Source organism: Osmerus eperlanus, chromosome 20 (genome assembly GCF_963692335.1).
Source record: "Osmerus eperlanus chromosome 20, fOsmEpe2.1, whole genome shotgun sequence".
NCBI lineage: Eukaryota > Metazoa > Chordata > Actinopteri > Osmeriformes > Osmeridae > Osmerus > Osmerus eperlanus.
Window position 1 is genome coordinate 3142286 of NC_085037.1, and position 20795 is coordinate 3163080.

At 52.1% G+C, this 20795-nt stretch overlaps 3 protein-coding genes across 3 annotated transcripts; 1 reads left to right on the top strand and 2 right to left on the bottom strand.

The window, feature by feature from the left end:
• Positions 1–1556: 1556 nt before the first annotated feature.
• recql4 (RecQ helicase-like 4) lies at positions 1557–12178 on the bottom strand. The gene is made up of 24 exons (XM_062445663.1): positions 11927–12178; positions 11565–11598; positions 10981–11129; positions 10699–10845; positions 9168–10567; positions 8672–8765; positions 8427–8577; positions 8080–8196; positions 7846–7980; positions 7588–7680; positions 7365–7501; positions 7108–7191; positions 6511–6684; positions 6050–6232; positions 5645–5837; positions 5024–5301; positions 4607–4744; positions 3913–4255; positions 3557–3686; positions 3261–3418; positions 2852–3029; positions 2426–2573; positions 2060–2168; positions 1557–1815 (listed from the first exon to the last, which is right to left on the bottom strand). Exons 1-24 carry the CDS (start codon positions 12008–12010, stop codon positions 1694–1696), a joined length of 4779 nt encoding a protein of 1592 aa, XP_062301647.1. The 5' UTR covers positions 12011–12178; the 3' UTR covers positions 1557–1693.
• A 42-nt stretch (positions 12179–12220) lies between these two features.
• hgh1 (HGH1 homolog (S. cerevisiae)) lies at positions 12221–15111 on the top strand. The gene is made up of 6 exons (XM_062445750.1): positions 12221–12350; positions 12672–13305; positions 13423–13520; positions 13630–13820; positions 14007–14123; positions 14689–15111. The coding sequence occupies exons 2-6, from the start codon at positions 12764–12766 to the stop codon at positions 14899–14901; spliced, it is 1161 nt and encodes a 386-aa protein (XP_062301734.1). The 5' UTR covers positions 12221–12350; positions 12672–12763; the 3' UTR covers positions 14902–15111.
• LOC134006750 (testis-specific serine/threonine-protein kinase 5-like) lies at positions 15095–18468 on the bottom strand. Its single transcript, XM_062445749.1, has 8 exons — positions 17874–18468; positions 17497–17604; positions 17192–17394; positions 16662–16717; positions 16370–16502; positions 16175–16281; positions 15739–15951; positions 15095–15575 (listed from the first exon to the last, which is right to left on the bottom strand). Exons 1-8 carry the CDS (start codon positions 18072–18074, stop codon positions 15172–15174), a joined length of 1425 nt encoding a protein of 474 aa, XP_062301733.1. The 5' UTR covers positions 18075–18468; the 3' UTR covers positions 15095–15171.
• Positions 18469–20795: the final 2327 nt, after the last annotated feature.

A 20795-nucleotide genomic window follows, 5' to 3' on the forward strand; every position in this document is an offset into this window, starting at 1 on the left:
GGACAAATGTCTGTGTGTCTGTGTGTGTATGTGTGTTTGTCTATGTGTTGTCCCCTGTCCGTGTGTGTGTCCCTGTGACTGATCTGCCCTGACAGGCGTGTGTGTCACTGTGGCCGACCTACTCTGACAGAAGGGTGCGTATCACTGTCATTAGTATGTGTGGTCACCGACCCTGGTGACTGACACAAACCACACTGCTTAATTCTAGTAACTGTGGAGGTAAGGGGAGGAGCTCCACTCAGAAGAGTGGACTCAGATGACTCCGGAGAAGTGTGTGTGTGTGACTGTGACGGGAAGTTTGTGTGACTGTGATGGCCCGTGGTCCACACAGGGACCTGGACCTTTCATTTCTGCACGTCGATATCTACCAATGTACACTTGATAACCAATGAATGACACACCTTAACAATGATTGACTTTTCTTACACCATGAACATACCTTTTAAGTAAACCATGTTAGAATTATTGTTATTTCTGTTGTCATGATGGACTGTACCATTCCTCGGTGGTGTGTGTGTGGGGGGGGGGGGGTGGGCGACCTAAAGGTCAGGTAGCATCTGTCTCTGCAGTTTTCTTGATTTCACTGTGGTTTCCATGCTCTTCTGTTGCTAGTTGTTTTATCTTCAGTTAGAGTTTAATAAACCCCTCATTTTTGCACCCTACTTAGTTGCTTCTCATTGCCTTGTTGGTCATCCTTCGCAGTGACATCACTGACTACTCATTTCCTCGTTTGTGTTTTTAGTTGTGCTGATCTGTGGCATTGTTCTACAAATACAATAGTACGGTATGAGTAGAAGCCAGAGGGAAGTGCTGTCATCTGGTCCTCACACCACCAGACCTTCAGATCAGTCAACATCCTTCTCAACACAGGACATTCCAGACCGCTTGACCCGACATACATTAAACACAGCAGGCTGATAAGAGGCTCCACCACCTCGATCCTGTTGCTCGGTCGATGCTATCTCTTTCACGGATTAGTTAATGATTGGGAGCCAACCAGGTCCCTGTGACCTCTTCCCAGAATGTAGTGTACCTGTACCTGTACACATAAGAACAGTAAGTATGGCCAAATCATGTTTTCAGATGCAGTTTCCTGTTAACTGTGTTGGAACAGTAAAAAACACACACCTTTGTATGCATGTAACCAGTTCACCACAGTGTCATTTTTATTCCGAACAGACCATAAATCCATAACTGTGTTATCTTCTAGTGGTTCCCCCAGAGAGCTGACTAATCATTCTAGAAGCTTCTCAGGGCTCAGGGTTGGACCCAGCTGCTGCTGAGCCAGGGAGAACAGACGTCTCAGCTTCCACCTCCTCCTACCTGAGCTCCTCCTCCCCCGCCACCTTCTCCTTCTTGCCCCTTCTCTCCCCCCACCTCCTACCTGCCCCTCCTCTCCCCCCTCACATCCCTGACCACCTCTCCTCCTCCCCAACCTTCTCTCCTTCCCCTTCATCCTCTCTCCATATTCCTCTCTACTGGCCCACCACCTCTCCCCCATGTACTTCAGAAACTCTTGGAATAATGCTTGTGCTAAAAATGACAGAAAAATATTTATTGATTTATAAACAGTTCATGAAACTTTTTTTTAATTTTTTACATAAAATAATGCCATCGGATGGAATAGTAAGAGACATGGCACTTCTACCAAGCAACAGAAACGCAGAGTAAACGGATAGATCAGTCTTATAGATCATTTAAATCTAATGATCTCCTGGGTTGCCATTCGAATGAGCTCATTGAAGTCAAACTGAATGTACTTCCTCCAATAGCGTCGGTCCCTGCCGTACACCTGGGCAGGGTAACAGGGACTTCCTGTGGAGGAAGAGCACACACAGTCAACACTGTCCCCTGCAGGTCAGGAGTCAACACTACAGAAGAGGGGGGGGGGGAGGAAAGTGGAGGAGGGAAAGAAAGAGGGAAAGAAGGGGAGGAGATGAGAGAGGAGGACAGGAAGAGAAAAGGGGAGAAGAAGAGAGGAGGCGAGGGGAGGACACTAGAGAGGACAGAAGAGAGGAAAACAGGAAAGGGGAGACGAGAGGAGGGGGGGAGGACTGACCAATCCCGTGCAGGATTCTGGCCACGGCTCTCCCTGAGAACTTCTCATCGCTCCGATTGGCCAGAAAACTCCGGATGTCAGCTCTGATCTGCTCCTCCCAGTCCTGCAACTGGACGACAAACAAATAATCAACACACAAATGTCACATGTAGTCTATATGGCAATGTATGTGTGCAGGTATGCATAAACTACATGTATGTGTGTGAGTGTGTGTGTGTATATGACCCCCAGGTGACCCAGGCCAGGTATTACTGGCCTTCCCTTCCCAGTGAGGGGGCGACTGTGTGTGTGTGTGTGTGAGTGTGTCAGTATATGTGTATGTATACGCGTGTATACACGTGTCAGTGTGTGTGTGAGAGCGTGTACCTTGTGCTTGCTGGTCTCCAGCTCCTCAGCAGCCTGCAGGGTGAGGTCCATCTCCCTCCTCCTGTTGAAGTATTCTCCCAGCAGAGCCTTGAGCTTCTGGCTGCTGCCCTGCTCCGGCTCACAGCAGCTCACACTGCGGAACGCCACACTGCGCACACACACACACACACACACACAGTACATAAGCATACGTGTTTATGTGCCTTCATGAGTGTCTATGTGTGTCTGTAGGAGAGAGTCTGTAGGAGAGTTGGTCTAAACCCACTAAAACCTAGAGGTCCTATTAGATCCTAAAGGACTCATTAGAACCCAGAGAAGAAATTTGAACCTGGAGAAGCCATTAGAACTTAGATGACTCCTCAGAACCTTGAGAACCCAGATACGTGGCTCTCTAAGTGTGTGTGTGTGTGTGTGTGTGTGTGTGACCTGCGGAAGGCGTTGAAGCAGGCAGACAGCTGGTAGAGTTGGGTCTTCTCCTGGGCGAGCACACGGCCATGCAGGAAGTTACACACGCCATCCATCTCCTCAGGAAGCAGGTCGCCATAGGAACGGAAGTGGAAGGAGAGCTTGGAGAACTCCACCAGGACTCCGCCCCGACCGGAACCTGGAGGAGGGATGGTGAGGAGGAACACACACACGTATACACATGAACACACACAATCTCACACAGATATACACACACAAACGCAAGCCCAGAGGAGTGAGAGGATATCAGTCTCGCACAAACTCTCTCACCCACACACACACTCCCTCATTCACGACGCATTCACACTCCCTCACACACACACACACACAAACAGCAACTCTCACACACACACTCTACACACACACTCACCGCTCCATTGCAGCTGTCGGATTCCTCTCTTCACCAGGGGCAGCTGCCATCCCATAGTATCAGCTACCTCGACAACATCAAACTCCACCGAATCATAAGCCTCCACACGCTCACCTGCCATGCGCTTCCTTGCCAAAACCACGGCAACTGGAGGGCAGCTACCAAGGAAACAACACACCAGCATCAGTAACCCCCAAACACGCACAACCTGATACACTGTAAATATAGCATCTGCTTTTGTATCTATAAGATGTGATCTGCCTATAGCAAGGGTCCGGGCAGGACATGTGACGTACATCTTGGTGAGTGTGCGTAAGTGGGCGGGGCCTCCGTAGCACACCAGCCTACAGGAGGACAGCGTGGGGTGAAGAAGCTCCACCCACTGCTGAGGATGCAGCTCCAGGTAGCAGAGCAGAGTCTCCAGGCCTGACACACACACACAGGTTAACATTCAGGCATTAATATACTGTGCTAATGCTAGTACTAATGCTAGTACTAAGCAATCCTACAGGTAGGACTGTGTTTAGGGTGTATTTTGGTATAGTTAATATGTAGCTGGGGTGTAGTTGGGGTGCAAAGGTGTAGCTAGGGTGTAGTTTTGGTGTAGTTAGAGTGTAAGTGGGTGTAGTTGAAGTGTATTTGAGGTACAGACCCTCCTCTGTGATGTCCAGAGTCTCTACCGTCTCCGCTATGGGGATGGCCCTCTCATGGGTGTGACACACTCTTGCGCTCGGCCAATCATCCCCTCCGCCTGCTTCCTCCTCCACCACCTTTGACCTATCAACATTTTGCTCTGCATGCTCCGCTTCCTGGTTCTTTAGCGGATCATCCCCTGACTCCTCCGCCCTTGGTCCCCCATCTGGTGGGAGATGGGCTGGTCCACCTTTGTCCTCAGCAGGCTGACTGGACGGCTCCACCTGCCCCGCGGGGGGGAGTTCCTCTACTGCCTGGTCACACATGTCCATCATCTCCACCAGCTCTCTGTCCTCAACATCCTGCAACACCACAGAGAGGAGAGAGAGAGAGAGTGAGAGGGAGGGGGGAGTAGAGAGAGGGGGAGGGGAGAGAGGGGAAGGGTGAGGAAAGGGATGGAGAGGTGGAGAGAGGAGGGGTGAGGAGAAGGAAGAGTGCAGGGAGAGGACAGAGAGGGAGAGAGATGGAAGAGAGAGTGGGAAGGAAAGGAGAGAGGAATGAAGAGAGAGAGCGAGGTGTAAGGAGAAGAGAGGTGAGAGGGAGACAGAGAGGAGAGAGAGAAAGAGGGGTGAGAAGAGAAGACGTAAATAAAGGTTGGTCCTGAACCAAAGACCATGGCTCCTTGAATGCTGCCGTGGGAAGGGGAGTGTTACCCTGGCGATCTCTTGCTGCTTGCGGTGAATCTGTCGACATTTGCAAGCAGGGAAGGTCTTCTGCACCAGCCTCTTGATGGAGTAGTAGTCCACAGTGTCAGAGTAGATGTGTCTCCTCAGCTCATGGAGGTCTCCACCCTGAAACACATCTGGTTAAATACTGACTCAATATTTAACCATCCTATCTCACTAGCTAGCATACTTTTAAGTAACTAAGTAGCCTTTGCGTCTATCACCTAACTAACTTTCTGGTTCACTAACTTACTAGCTAACTGCCTCGCTAGCTAACAATCTTGCTAAATAGCTTGCTAGCTAACTCACTCCCTCACTAGCTAACCAGTAACCACCTAGCTTTCAAGCTAACTAGCTAACCACCTAGCTGTCTGGGTCACTAGCAAACAAGCGGTGAACTCTGACCTCCGAGTCTAGGAAGAGGTGACAGTGAGCTGGATGGCCGTCTCGCCCCGCCCTGCCGATCTCCTGCACGTAGCTCTCAAAGCTCTTGGGCATGTTGTAGTGCACAATGCCGCGCACGTCCGACTTGTCCAGCCCCATTCCGAAAGCTACCGTGGCAACTACCACGCGCAGCTGGCCGCACATGAAGTTGTTCTGGACGCGGCGGCGCTCGCTAGCTGACATGCCTGCGTGGTACGATTCTGCCATCCACTTCAGAGGCTTACGAATCTTCTTCCTGGCTGGGAGACAGGACACATTTAACCACACTGGCTGGAAACACATTTAACCACACTGGCTGGAGACACACTTAACCCTGCTGGCTGGAGACACACTTAACCCTGCTGGCTGGAGACACACTTAACCCTGCTGGCTGGAGACACACTTAACCCTGCTGGCTGGAGACACACTTAACCCTGCTGGCTGGAGACACACATAACCCTGCTGGCTGGGAGACAGGACAGAGTCATCAATCAACAACACTAACACTACACAACTGTTTCTGACCTGCCCCGGCCCCCAACCAAGCCTCAGTCTCTAACTAAGCCCCAGTCCCCAGCCTCAGGCCCATCTCAGGCCACTAACCCAGAGCTTTCTTCTTCTTCTCCACAGGGTTGTGCTCCAGGCTGGTGGTCTTGGCTGCCTCCTTCAGCAGCACCCCCTGCAGGCAGGTCCTGAGCAGTGCAGCGATGCGGCCCGTCTCCTCCCGCCGGGTGCAGTACACGATGATGGAGTCCAGACAGCCAAAGCGCTCGCCCTTCAGCAGACACACCAGGGCCTGCACACAAACACAGCCCGTTACAGCTGCCGCACTGGGGCTGGTCAGGTCAGGTCTTGTTGTGGTTGGTTAGCGAGGTAACTAGCTATCTAACAAACACCAGCTAACAAAAAGATGTCCCGGGGTGTGTTGAGCTTGCTTTGTAATACAGGCCTCTGGTCCTTGTCATGGTATTGGTGGTTGTGTTATGGGGGTGTTGCGGTCATGGTTACCTGGTCCTTGTCGCGGTCGGTGGATACAGAGAGCAGCAGGTTGCTCGGCACGGCGTCGGAGCGGATGGAGATGCCGTCCCGGTCGGAGATGTCGAGGTGACGCGCGATGTCCTGCGCAGTGGAGAGGGTGGCGGTGGCCGTCAGACCCAGCAGACAGCGCACGCCCAGACGATCCCTCAGGACCTGACACACACACACGCGCGCGGACGCACACACACACACACACGTTACGTCACGGTGACCTGAGTGTTGCCTGTCGTGTTTTACATTTCATTACTTTCATCGAAGACAAACTTCATAATCCTATCAGATTTTCAGATTATCCCAAATATCACATTAAAGAAAATATTTTCAGGAATTTTACGGAAAATCATGGAACTAATGAGGTGGAACAGGGTGCAGGTTAGGGTTAGCCGTAGTAGAGTTAGGGTTAGCAGTTTTCTGTGCAGCTGCTCCCTGACCTTGCAGAGGCGGAGGTAGCAGGGTCTGAAGTTGTGTGACCACTCAGAGACGCAGTGGGCCTCGTCGATGCAGGCGAAGGCCACCGGGGGCAGCAGCTCGGCAGGGGGCAGGCTGTGCCCGCCCACCAGGGCCTCTGGAGACAGCAGCAACACATGCACCTCGCCAGCCTTCACCTGGGCAGGGAGAACACAGCCTCAGCACACAGCCTTAGAACACATAGCTAGGCTTAGAACCTATGCTTAGAACAGAGAAGACAGACTGAGAATCCGGCACGCAAGCTTAGAACTGTATTTCCCGTGCATATTGCAAAGCTGCAATAACAGTAATATCTCAACTATGGTGCAGCAAAAGAAACTTCATATCTCAAGTACGATATCAAACTATGTCATGGGTACAGTCTCTTGTAAGACAGTGGTAGAACAGGATCTCAAACACAAGGTAGTAACACAGACTTGGAACCTGGAATACAAGGTAGAATCCGAAACACAGGTTTAGAACCACAAACACCGGCTTATAACCACAGAACCCAAGATTCGAACCCAGACCACAGGCTTAGAGTCCAGAACCCAGGATGGAACCCAGAACCGGTACCTCACCTTTTCTATGGCTGCATCTCTCTGTTTCTGGGACATGTTGGAGTGGATGCATGCTGCCTTCAGGTTTCCTGGTAGACCTGACAGCTGAACACACACACACACACACACTCCACACCTTTATCTAAACCTCATCCAAACAGCGGATAATAGAACGTACAATATAGGAGAGACCAAATGAGACCAGAGGAAAGAGGATAGACCAGAGGAGAGATCAGAAGCGAGATACCAAGAACGAGACCAGAGAGAGCGGGTGTTACCTGGTCGTCCATGAGAGAGACCAGAGGGGACACCACCAGTGTGATGCAGGTGGAGCGCTGGGCGTACAGCAGCGCAGGCAGCTGGTAGCACAGAGACTTCCCCATCCCTGTAGACAACACCACGAGGGTGGACTGACCTGCACACACACACACACATACAGTATATATATGATATATAACAGGAGTGAGCAGACTGGGAGCAGAGCGGTGAGGGGTGCAGTACCTGACAGGATCCTCATGATGGAGCTCTCCTGTCCTGGTCTGAAGCTCTGGTACCCCAACATCTTCAGAGCATCATACACCTCCGGAGGGGCCGCTGGACACACACACACACACAGACACTGCTTTAAAAGTCATCTGTGTGTGTGTGTGTGTGTGAGAGAGAGAGCGAACGATACTGTGTATGTGTGCATGTGCGTGTATATATATATATATATATATATATCTGTGTGTGTGTGTGTGAGTGTGTGTGTACTCCTACCCTGCACCTGCCCGTCCTCCCCCAGGGTGTAGAGGGGCTCCACAGGGGGAGGGGGGGGCGGCCGCTCGTAATCTGGTCTGATGACGTTGAGCAGAACCTCCCCTTCTTCCTGCTGCTCCCCAACACTGGGGGGCACTGTGAACACACACACACACACACACACAGAGGCACACTCTCAGTCCAAACAGACCACCGTGATGATGAGCATGCTGGTCGTAGTGGAGATCCTCCTACCTAGCGGCTCGGAGCGCAGTGTCCCCGTTGCCCTGGCAACCTCCTCCAGGGTGGGCAGCAGGAAGGGCTCCTCCTCCACAGGCTCCTCCTCCGCCGTCGCTGCCACGGGGGGAGGGGCTACAAGGACGTCACCAAGGGTTACCAGGTCAGCATCGCTTTAGTAGGTAGAATGTTGCTGTAGCGTGTTGCTCTAGCACTTTTCTGTAGCATGTAGTATGCATCATGTTACTGTAGTATGTTATTGTGTTGTGATGGTTTTTGATACAGGGGGAGACTGGCAAGGAAGGAGAGGGAGGGAAAGAGGGAAGGACGTAGGGAGGAAGGGAAGGAGAGTCATGTGACCTCACCCGGTCCACGGCAGTCCCTGGACCAGTGGCCCGTCCCTCCACACTTGAAGCAGCTGTCGCCTTGACGACTGAACCCAGAGAACTTTCCTCTGCCCCGCCCCGTCACTCCTCCAAACCGCTCCCCCTTCAGCTCAAACTTCTGCATGTACATCTGCAACACACACACACACACACACACACAGGTTATAAGGTCAAAAGAGAATTGTGAACCAAACCTTGATGAAGTCGCACTCCAGTCTCCCCACCTGCTTGCGTAGAACTGCCCCTCTCAGAGCAAAGCCCTTCACATGGGACTTCTTCTTCAGGTTGATCCTCACAAAGTTCCCCTCCGAGTTCGGCCTGCAGACACACACCATCAGAATCCCGCACTGCGACGTTGTCAGCACTGTGACATCATCAGCACTGTGACATCATCAGCACTGTGACATCATCAGCATCCTGCCAGCACTGTGATATCATCAGCACTGTGACACCATCAATGTAGTGAAAGTTTTTACATTTGTTATGTTTGCATCAAGAGTTCTTCCATGACAGGTCACTTGTTAGCATCATTAAATAAACCTGCGTTTGTAACGGAAATGTGTATTGGGATATACCAAACAGTATGGTAGTATGTGTGTTGAGACGCAACCTATGTGACAGATCCTGTTCAATGAGTGACATCATCATTCTTACACAGAATCGGTGTAGGGGCATGATCAATACTGTGACATCATTAGTGTAGTGTCGTCGTCATGGTACCTGGGTTTGACTGGCTGGCTCACGCGGTTTCTGATCGCTCTGACGTCCTCCTCATCCACCTCCCCCAGCAGGTTCTCCTGGGGAACCTTGCGGGGAACCTTGGGTTCTACCTTCTCCGTTGCGTCCTCCTCGCTCACATCTCCCCCTGTCTTCTTTTTCCGCCTTCCGGCTGGTTTGGCTCCTCCCCTTGCGGCTGGTTTGGATCCTCCCCCCGGTGGATCCTCGGTCTTCCTGGTCCTCCTCCTCTTCTTCTTCTTCCCCTCCTCCTCTTCGTCACCTGCCTCCTCTGCCGTCTCTCTCTCCTCCTCAGCTTCCCTCCTTCTCTTTCTTCCTTTCTTCTTTCCAGCCCTCCTATCCTGCCCAGGTGGTTCCCCTGCGGGCTCCAGCCCTCCCCCCTCCTGCCCCCCCTCCTCCTCCTCCCATCTGTCAGTCTTCCTTGAGGTGGTGGGTGGTTTCCTGTTGTTGCTGGGGGAGATGTTTCTTGTTTGAACCTCTTGCTCTCCTGGCTTCGCTCCATCTGCCTCGTCTGCAGCTCTGCCGGCCTGGGTGGAGCTAAGTGCAGAGGCTGTGGGGCCAACTCCCTGGGTGGAGCTTAGTGTACAGGCTGTGGTGCTGCCGGCCTGGGTGGAGCTAAGTGTACAGGCTGTGGTGCCACCGGCCTGGGTGGAGCTAAGTGCAGACCGTGTGGGGGAGGAGCACAGTTGACTAAGGTTGCCCACCACAGGCTCCTCTCCATCCTCCACCTCCTTGAACACCTGACAGCGCTGCAGCCAGCCACGGTCCACCTCAGACAGTCTGCAGGTGAGGGAGGGACGTAGCAGCGGGGGCCTGCCCCCACCACGACCAGCCCATTGTCCCCACTCCCCTGGTCCATCTAATGTAGGAGACGGGGCTGGGCTGGGGGGGTGGAATAGAGGTAGCGGTTCAATAGGTTCTTCTGGTTGCTGTTGGGAGGGCAAGGAGGTATTGACTGGCTGGAGTAGGGGGGCATCAGAGCTGGTCTTGGCCCAGGGTGAGGCTATAGGACTGGGGCTGCCCTGGCCTGGATGAGGCTCCTTGCAGGATTTTAAGGGAGTGAGACCAGGACCAGAACCAAGACGAGGACCAGGACTATGACAAGAACCAAGACCAGGACCAAGACGAGGACCAGGACTATGACAAGAACCAAGACCAGGACCAAGACGAGGACCAGGACTACGACAAGAACCAAGACCAGGACCAGGACTAAGACCAGGACCAAGACCAAGACCAAGACCAAGACGAGGACCAGGACTACGATAAGAACCAAGACCAGGACTACGACCAGAACTAGGACCAGGACTGAGACCAAGACCAAGACCAGGAGTACGACCCGGAGTACGACCAGGAGTCAGGCTTTTCCTCAGAGACACAGGTCTCTCCTACAGACAATAAGACAAGGCATTCATAACTGTAACATTGTTTACATTTGAACATCATCTGCATAGCTTTCGGCTGGAGTGGCTAGGCTGAATTCATGGAACCTACCCTGGTACTGGGTTCACATCCCTACCTTGATGAGGCCTCCCAGATTAGTCTTGAGCTTCATGCCGTAGTACTGGGCGGAGGCCTGGAGGGACTCGCGGTCCTGGGGGGTGAGGGAGGGGGCAGACGCTGGCAGGCTACCACGGTTCAGGAAGGACCCCCAGCTGTCTGTCTCCTGGACACACAGACACACACACACACAATTACACTGTTGTCAGAACTAGCAGTTGCAAAAACAAAAACAGCCAACCAGACAGGAGAGCCTGCTGTGTAGTTTAGAGGCCGTCATACACAGATACAGCCAGAGTACCTTCTCTGCTGCAGGCTGAGACTGAGGCTGGGGCTGAGGCTGGGTTTGGGGCTGAGGCTGAGGCTGGGTTTGGGGCTGGGTTTGGGGTCCATGCTCCTGGTTCTGGTTCTCCTTGTTAAGCTTCAGACTCCTGTACTCTTTATAAAGCTCTAGAACAGAAACACTAGCTCAGAACAACAGAAAAACACCCACACTGCAAAACACCCACATGCTCCTGTGAAGCAGGAGAACGATCCTACTCCCTTCATCTCAGCACACAGAAAACACTTAAACATTAATTATTACAACTGAACATAGGCCTAATTTGTAGTTTGGTATATTGGTTGGTTTGATTTTCTATTTATTCAGAGAACATCCCTTTTTAGCTTTGTTGATCTTGAATGGGTCTAGACACTGGCATTGTTGTTGTTGCCTGTCCTTGTGAAAAATGAAGAAATAGTGAATGATAAAGGCTACAAAGGTCTTTGTGAGAACTGATCATTTTGGAACTTGGAGAGGGGTTCCCTTTATTTGCTTGCCCCCCATAGTGCAGGGCCCTAACCTTCACCACCAACCCTGCTCCATGACAACAAAGCCCGACTCACTCCTGGTCTCCTCCGGGGCTCCGTCGATGTCCTCCTGAGGACAGACAACAGGAGAGGGCGAGAAGGGAGAAGAGGAGAGGGCAAGGGGAGATGAGGAGAGGGCGAGGGGAGAAGAGGAGAGGGCGAGGGGAGAAGAGGAGAGGGCGAGGGGAGAAGAGTTGCGAAGAGAAGCGCATGGGTAGAGGGAGAGAGGGAGACAGAGATGGGGGAGGATAAGGGTGTATATGGGACTGTAGAGCCTGCATAAATAAAGCCTTATATAGAGGAGGTCTAATCGAGTTATAGTAGCATTGCATGCTGCCTAGACACTTAACCAAGGCGCTTTCACCAGTCATGTTGATATGCGGTTCGTAACTTTCTACCTTATTCGGTTTCCTCTTGTGTTCTTTGAGGAACTTCTGTTCCCAGTTCTTCAGAAGAAGCTTCACGTCATTGTTACGATCCATCTCGGCACATCTGACCGCCTGACCGAGCTGACAATGCGGTTGTTGGCATGTAAACGTTTAAACGTTTAAAGCCATATTAATACTTTAATTATATTATTTTAGCCAGCGTTCAAACATGAAGCCCTATCAATTGTTGACAGTTGTAGCGCGCGCTGTGGAAGTGACGTAGAACAATTTCACCAATCCGGCGGAACCATAGTTTTCACAACGAATCAGAGACCAATACAGTATTACAGGGCGGAAATGTTTGTGTAATCGGTAATCCCATTGGATCCATGGAACGTCACTCAAATACGATCACGGAAGGAGCAACAGCATGGCTACAAGCGTGTGAGAGAAGGTGAGTGTTTTTCATAATACGTGTCTGATTAACGTTAGACAAGTTAGATTAATGCTCTGTATATGTTAATGGTATTGTTCGCTACTTAAATTCAACCGTTTTTTAATCGTACGTTAGAAACTAGAACAGTATAAATCCTTATGCGATTTTCCTTTCTCAGGAAATATATTAGGCATCATATTACTGTTTACAGGTAATACTATTTCATAATACAGGCTCAGTATACATTCAATGCATTGTTATTTTTAGGTGTATTCTAAATGTTAGAGTTCATCTGTACGTGCTGTTGTATGGATGTCCTCATGGAGATCTTTATCCTAGGTGTTGTAGCTCATCCTGGTTCAGTGTAGACCTGCACCGGTGTAGACTGTCCTGCGCACAGCCGTGACCCAGACAGAACGAACCAGTCGGCCATGTTGAGTGAGGGCAAGGCAGGGGAGCTCCTCTCATTCCTGGGCGCGGACACCCGCCCGGACGTGAAAAGCCACGCTACCGGCTACCTGCTGGGCCTCTCCGGATCCAGGGACGGCTGCCGCAGCCTCCGCTCCCAGCCCCAGCTCCTCCACGCCCTCCGCGACCTGACCTCCGACCCCTCCATCGCCATAGCGAAGGACTGCTTCCACGCCCTGGTCAACCTCTCTGCCGACGAGACGCTGCACCAGGTGCTGCTGTCGGACCAGGACTTCCTGCCGCCGCTGCTGCGGAACCTGTTCGACCCCTCCTTCCTGTTCTCGGACCGCGTGAGCACCATCCTCACCAACCTGTCCCGGCACCGGCCCAGCTGCGGGCCGGTGCTGCAGGCCGTGCAGCAGCAGGAGGGGGGGATGGCTGGGCTGGTGGAGCTGTTCTGCTCCGAGGGCCCCCAGCAGGCGGCCCCTCTGCACTACCTGGGGCCACTGCTGGCCAACCTCTCCCAGCTGCCTGAGACCAGGGCCTTCCTACTGGACCAAGACAGGTGCCCAGACCCAGCACGCGCGTCATATACATGCTCATGTTCATTACACAAACGTGCACGTGTTACACACGCATTACGTACGTACGTGTATCGAGCTGTGATGATCTCTCCCTGCAGGTGTGTGATCCAGAGGCTCCTCCCCTACACGCAGCATGACTCCGCCATCAGACGGGGGGGCGTGATTGGTACACTGAGGAACTGCTGCTTCGACCACGGTGAGTCACTCACTCAGTAACTCACTAACTCGCCCGCTCACTCACTCAGTAACTCACTCACTCGCCCACTCACTCACCACCCGCTCACTGTTCGGCCCTCCCCCTGTAGCCCACCATGAGTGGTTGCTAGGCGACGCGGTGGACATCCTGCCCTTCCTGCTGCTCCCGCTGGCGGGGGGGGAGGAGCTTAGCGAGGAGGAGAACGATGCGCTGCCCCCCGACCTGCAGTACCTGCCGGAGGACAAGCAGAGGGAGGACGACCCCGACCTGAGGACCATGCTGCTGGAGACGCTGCTGCTGGTGGGGCTGCACGTGTCACATGACCACGCAGCACCATATATGGAGTTGCACGCATCACATGACCACGCAGCGCCATATCACACTACCATATATGGAGCACATATGACTATATATTATATATAGACATATAAACCAACATTATCAACCTAGACTAGAGACTAACTCCTCCCGGCTTAATCCAAACAGCTCACAGCCACCAAACATGGCCGGCAGGTGATGAAGAATGTTTATCCCATCATGAGAGAGTTCCACAAGTGGGAGAAGGAGCCTCAGGTGGTGTCAGCCTGCGAAAAGCTGGTCCAGGTAACACACACTCACACTCGCCTTCACACACACTCACCGTCACACACAGACACACACACTCACCTTCACACACAGACACACACACTCGCCTCCGCACACACTCACCTCCGCACACAGACATGCAGACATTTCTGTTTTATTGACAAACCGTTAAAGTTAAGAAAAAAAATTGAATGTGGAAGGCACCTGATGTGTGAAAAACTCAGGAAGAGCGGAATCTGATATGTGATGAGTCATGTGGAGACTTGGGTTATGTGCTCTATACTGATGTCATCATCAGTCTGTCTGGCTAGATCATTTCCAGCACAGTGCACCAGGGTGCCGCGCTCCCTGGTGGTGGAAAGTGTTTTTGGATTTCTCATTTTTAAATAAACATTTAAAAAAGAATCAATAATTACGTATTTGAAGTATGTGTTTGAATTGAAGAATTGTGTGTAACATAGAAAATATAAATCATTTTGGTGTGCCACCCCGAGACTTTCTGTGGACCCATCTGGCCACCCCTATCAACATTTCGCTACTGCTAACTGTTTCCTCTTCCACTTCCTGCATTTTCTGTCCCCAGGTGCTGATTGGGGACGAGCCGGATGAAGGGATGGAGAACCTGCTGGAGGTGGAGATCCCAGCAGAGGTGGAGGAGAAGCTGAAGGACGCAGATATTAAAGAGGAAGAGCAGATGAAGAGAGAGGAGGAAGAACTGCAGAAAAAGCAAGGGGAAGAAGAGGAGAGAAAGGAGGAGGAGGAGAGATTGAGAACAGGAGGAGAGAGGGAGGACTAGAGGAGAGAGAACAAGAGGAGGAGAGGTAAAGAGGAGAGGGAGGACTGGAGGAGATTCTGATGGACTCAAGACACAACCCTACTTCTGTTTAACAGAACACATAACCACCAAGTCAATGACCACTGTGGGACCTCTAACACATCAGACACAGTTGTAGTTCCAGACCAGAAATCCACATTTATTAAAAATAAACGTTTCATTTAGTTTTCACAGTGTGTTAGTGTGTCCATAGCTGGCTCTTTAGATCCCTGCCCAGGCAGGTGTGTGTGTTCAGCCAGTGGATGGCGTCCTGAGACAGTTCTTGGCATAGCCATCATCCATCTTGCCGGCCAGGCCTCTAGACCTCGCCTCCTTGGCGGAGCCCGGCTTCCGGAAGTTGGGCAGGTTGTGGAAGGGGCGGGGCTGGGAGGGGGGGCGAGGGTAGCGGGACACGAACAGGCGCGTGGGGGACACGGAGGGGGGCTGAGTGGGGCGCAGCAACAGACGACAGGTGGTCACGTGGGGGGGCTTGGGGTGGGAGGGCTCCACCCGCCCACCGTCAGGGCTGCTGGGGGGCGGGGGGGCTCGGAGCGGGCCGTTTCGTAGGCTGGGGTGGCGGCGGGTGGGTGACGGCGGGGGAACGTGTCCTGAGTGGCATGAATGACCTTTCACCCCCCCGCGCGACAGCGCCATACCTGGAGGGGCAGAGCACAGGAAGTACACCTCACACACAGGAACAGGAAACAACAAGGCTACCAACAGACAGGTAATGCTAGCAGAAAGACAAGTAACGCTAACACAGACAGGTAGCATTAGCAGACAGATGGGTAACGCCAGAAGACAGGTATGCACGTTCACCTGGGAGCTCCTCGTCATCTTTGTGCTGCCTGGCCGAGGCACCGGACCTAATGGGGCACTCGTGGCTCCGGCTGGTGATGTCACTCTTGGTGGGGCGGAGCTTGTGCAGCAGGTTGGTGGGGGGGAGGAGCCAGTGGTGTGTGTTCACCTGGCTGAGAGGCAGGCGGCAGGAGGGCTGCCACTGCAGCAGCTTCCGGATCAGGTCCTGTACACCTAAACACACACACACACACATACCTAAACACACACAAAGGGTTGCACGGTATACCAGTACTAGAAAGGTGTCGTAAAAACGGTATGATACGCCATGAGGAAACAGGGATAGAAGACACAAACACACACGCCCAGACCAGACACACACACGTTCTCAAATCAGATACACACACACATAGGCCCAGACCAGACACACACACACACCCAGACCAGCGTGTGTTACCTGAGGAGACAGCGGTCTGGAAGGTGAGGTCCTGCTGCTGTAGTTTCTTGGGGTGTTTCTCCTGGTACGGAAGCTTCCCAGTTACCATGGCGAACAGGATCACCCCCCTGGACACACAGCAGGGAGCTAGAGGCAGGCTGGTTGGGTGCGTGTGTGTCTGGTGAGTGTGTGGCGTGTGTGTTTGTGTGTACTCACAGACTCCAGAGGTCAGCCTGTTCTCCGTTGTACTTGCGTGAGAGCAGGATCTCTGGAGCGGTATAGGCCACAGAGCCACAGAACGTGTTCATCAGGGCTCTCCTGTCACTAGAGTGGTTGGCAAAGCCAAAGTCTGGCAGCAACACACACAGACACGCCACATAAACACTCACATGCACACACACCACACGTACCAGACGCAACGCCACCAACACGTCCACGCATATCATATAACCAGTGCCTCTTCACTACCTAGTCGAGCTAGGAGTTGAAGCGAGACAGGCTTGTGTACCTGTCAGTTTGACGAAGCCCTGCTCATCCAATAGAATGTTCTCACACTTCAAGTCTCTAAATAGGAAGAGGAAATTATGTCATTGGCACCTGGAACCTGTGGACTATTAAAGTAGTTGTTGCCCTGATTGCTAGTGTTTAGTTACCAGCAACTGATTAGTTGGTTGGTTAGTAGGTTGGTTAATATTGTTACTTAAGTACTATGTGGATGGTGGACCACAACCACAATGTGGTTGGTTCTATGTGGTTTGCAGAACAGTTAGTTCCGACTTCAAAATCTGATTTGGTTGTCATTATCTGTAATCGAACTGTGAAAATGTTTCCCGGGGGGACAATATCCAATACCAATGAAACCTTTTCACAGTTCAATAAGAGATGAATCCGCCTCCACACGATAAATGCGTTAATTAACGTGATACAATTCACTGCATCTGTACGGAAAATAAAGTAGGCTACTTTATATGGTATTTCTGCTCGCTAGCTAGCTAGCATTTCATTAATACTGCTAAAGAAAACCCTTTGAAACAACACCTGTGTACTATGTGGCTGTTGTGGCAGTGCATGACAGCGTTGACGATCTGTTTGAAGACCCTGCGCGCCTCATCCTCGCTGAGGCCCGGGCTGCCCTTGCTGTGGGACACGGAGTTGATGTGTTCCAGCAGATCTCCCCGCAGCGCCAGCTCCAGAACCAGGTAGAACCGCAGCGGGGAGCGGAACACGTCATACAGCTGGATCTGAGAGCCGGACAACAGCCATGATCAACCAGCATCCTCCGTGTGTGTTTGCGTGTGTGCGTGTCTGTGCGTGTGTGTGTGCGCACGTGCGTCTGCTCTCACCACTCCAGGGTGTCTGTATGTGGCATTCAGGGCGTAGATTTCTCTATGGAGGAACTTATTGGAATATTCTGGAGGAGCATCGTTTATGGAGATGATCTTGATGGCCACCTGACAGACACAGGCAGACAGGGACACAGACCAAGAAACAGACAGACAGACCAAAATCCAGACAGTCAGACAGACAGGCAAGCAAGCAAGCAGACAGGCAGATGAGACGGATAGAGAGACAGACAGGCAAACAGACAGACAGGCAAACAGACTGATAGGCATACAGCGTAGTGACTGTACCACACTATCTGGTACTCTACTCTATGGCACTCTACTCAGATACTCTACTGCACTCAATTCAACTCTGTTCTACTCTGTGGGTAGTGTACCATGTTGTGGTTCTTGCTGCGCAGGTCGTTGGCCAGCCTGTAGTTCTGGCAGATCTTGTTGGGAGTGGCATATCCAAGGTAGACCTTGGAGAAGGCTCCAGAGCCAATCCTCTTAGCCGACAGCAGGTAGCCATTCTCCCTGCACTCCATTGCGCGCTCATCAATAGACTTCCCAGAAACCCTTGCTCTCCGTCCGCTCATTCTGACTCCTGTCCTTCTCTAGTATGCCGCTGACATCACAGCCTGGCTGGACCAATCAGGGCTGGGAGGCTAGCAGCTCCTCCTGGCGAGCTGACCTGCTTGTCGGGCATCAGTTCTGGGCTTTACTGTGAGGTCAGCATGGGTCTGGCAGTACTGTAGGTCAGGCTGGAGGACTGGAGGTCTGGCAACAGTACTGTAGGGATAGCAGGACTGTAGGTCAGGCTGTACTGTAGGCCAGGCAGTACTGTAGGTGTGGCAGCAATACTGTAGGTCAGGCAGTACTGTAGGTCAGGCAGTACTATTAGGTATCTGTTAACATGTTTTTCTGCTGGAGTCTGCTGACTGCAGGACTCTTAACTTGGAACCATTACCATGGCAACATCATTGATCAACACAAAACTCTCCCTCTTCCTTTGTGATGTCATGGATTTTTCATTAAGAGTTTTGAAGTTGTGGAATTCCTTGAGATGAATGCTTTCTTATCACCTGTCAATTGCACTACTTTTATATAACATTTTGTATTAAACCAGATAAATACTGCCCATTGTCTACAATACTATATGTTAAATGGTTTATTTTAATTTTATGTTTATTCTATATCTTATATCCTCTAGTTTGACTTCTGGCTAACCCTTCTGCACTTTGGACTGAAAATGAAGTATTTTATTGCAAATATCTGTTTTGTGCGTTTGTCAGTCGTGTTTCTGTGTCCCCCTGGTGGAGGAGCTTGGTCAGTAACTGAGCACCAGCAGTGGAGACACACGAAGACATGTTCTGTCTGCTGGTCACTCACTCTCCCCCTGGTTCTGACCCTGACCCTGTGCCAGTACTGGTCTCTCCAGCAGGTGATCTCTCCCCACCCCCCTCCCCCTCCTCTGAGATTCCAAGAGCTGTTGGGAGCTGGTCTCTGATTGGCCTGTAGACGGTTACCTGGAGAAAGCTGGTCTCTCATTGGGCAGGATCAAGTCACCAGTGGTGATCGTGAGGGTGTAGGTGTGTGTGGGTGGAGTAACTTCTTGTCCTACTTGACTGAGAGCCAACAAATACACTTTGCATCATGATTGACCTGCAGGCACCCACCTGTGATACAGACACACACACACACATACACACACACGCACACGCACACACAGGGGGTCTGGGGAGTGCTTCATGTAAACAAACAGAGCAGGTGGTCGTTAAACTGTTTCCTGTTTCCTACGAACTGCTTCCTGTCCTCTGAGCCCCTAAACCCACAACATTAGGAACCATAATTCAGGCAGCAGACACACACACACACACACACGTACACGCACGCAAGCACACACACACTGAATTGCCCAGGAATGAAAGATGCTCTGTGTCCTGAAAAGGAATGTTGATCTCTGACAAGGTGATTCACTCAAAGGCTCCGACAAATCCTTCCCCCGTCCCATCCTCTCTCCTCCTCTCTCCCTCCTCCTCTCCCCCACCTCTCTCCTCTCCCCCACCTCTCTCCCTCCTCTCCTCTCTCCTCTCCCCCTCCTGTCTTCTCTCCCACACCTCTCTCCTCTCCCCCACCTCTCCTCTCCCCTTCCTCTCTCCCCCTCCTCTCTCCCCCTCCTTTTTCCTCTCCCCCTCCTCTCTCCTCTCCCCCACCTCTCTCCTCTCCCCCACCTCTCTCTCCCTCCTCTCTCCTCTCCCCCTCCTCTCTCCCCCTCCTTTCTCCTCTCCCCCACCTCTCTTCCCCTCCTCTCTCCTCTCCCCCACCTCTCTCCTCTCCCCCACCTCTCTCTCCCTCCTCTCTCCTCTCCCCCACCTCTCTCTCCCTCCTCTCTCCTCTCCCCCTCCTCTCCTCTCCCCCACCTCTCTCCCCCTCCTCTCTCCTCTCCCCCACCTCTCTTCTTTCCCCCTCCTCTCTCCTCTCCCCCTCCTCTCTGGAGAGGCAGCTGTTCTGATGAAGACTTTGTGGTCCAGATTTACAGCAGAGTGGGCTAGAGCTGGGGGAAGAGCTAAAGAGGCAGGCTAGCCCCTCCCTCCTACCCCTCCTCCACCCTCACCAGTGATCTAACAAAAACTAGACGGCCGACTAAGACTTTTTTCTAAATGAGCTCAGGCAACTCAATTACACTGTGGTCACCCTCCCCTCCCTCCTCTCTCTCCTTCACCCCTCCCTTCCTTTCCCTCTTCCCCACCCCCTCTCGTCTGCAGGGGTGAGGTCATGCAGATGCTTCTCTATTTAAGGCTTTATTGCAGATCAACGCTGCTAGGACTGCTCTCGTCCAATCAGAACTCAGTAAACTGCCCTCAGTGCGGCTGTGGGACTGCACTGGTACAACCGTGCTGAGTCACCCTGGAAGGTACAACATGGACACCATGCTGAGAGGATGCATGCTCCGAGAGGGCACAGGTTCATTAGAAGGCAGAGAAAAAGAGAGGGAGAAAAAAGGAGAGGTGGAAAAAAAGATAGCGAGAGAAGAAGTCATATTATTCTAGCGACATCTGCCAAAGTCATCGCAAAGGAAGAAGGACACTATTGTCGACAGAGGAAGACAGACATGACTCTTACCTAGGCTTGTATTCCCCCTCCCTCTTCTCATCTCCCTTCCCTCCCCTCATCCTCCCTCCCATCCCCCACTGCACTTCTCTCTTCTCCCCCCCCCCCCCCGCCCCTCATCTCTCCTTTCTGCATATTTCTGTTTGTTCCTGAGCTTCCTGCGTCTGAAAAGCTGAAAGAGGGAAAAGAGAAGTTATGGAAAGCGT

Coding starts and splice junctions, on each gene's coding strand:
- recql4 (XM_062445663.1), bottom strand. CDS start 12,010: ATGGATCGTAACAATGACGTGAAGCTTCTTCTGAAGAACTGGGAACAG. Junction 5,302..5,644: donor GAAGAAGAAGAAAGCTCTGG/GTTAGTGGCCTG, acceptor CCTGTCTCCCAG/CCAGGAAGAAGATTCGTAAG. Junction 4,745..5,023: donor ACCTCTTCCTAGACTCGGAG/GTCAGAGTTCAC, acceptor GATGTGTTTCAG/GGTGGAGACCTCCATGAGCT.
- hgh1 (XM_062445750.1), top strand. CDS start 12,764: ATGTTGAGTGAGGGCAAGGCAGGGGAGCTCCTCTCATTCCTGGGCGCG. Junction 13,521..13,629: donor GAACTGCTGCTTCGACCACG/GTGAGTCACTCA, acceptor CTCCCCCTGTAG/CCCACCATGAGTGGTTGCTA. Junction 13,821..14,006: donor TGCTGGAGACGCTGCTGCTG/GTGGGGCTGCAC, acceptor TAATCCAAACAG/CTCACAGCCACCAAACATGG.
- LOC134006750 (XM_062445749.1), bottom strand. CDS start 18,074: ATGAGCGGACGGAGAGCAAGGGTTTCTGGGAAGTCTATTGATGAGCGC. Junction 16,282..16,369: donor CAGGCTGACCTCTGGAGTCT/GTGAGTACACAC, acceptor CTGTGTGTCCAG/GGGGGTGATCCTGTTCGCCA. Junction 15,576..15,738: donor AGATGACGAGGAGCTCCCAG/GTGAACGTGCAT, acceptor CTGCCCCTCCAG/GTATGGCGCTGTCGCGCGGG.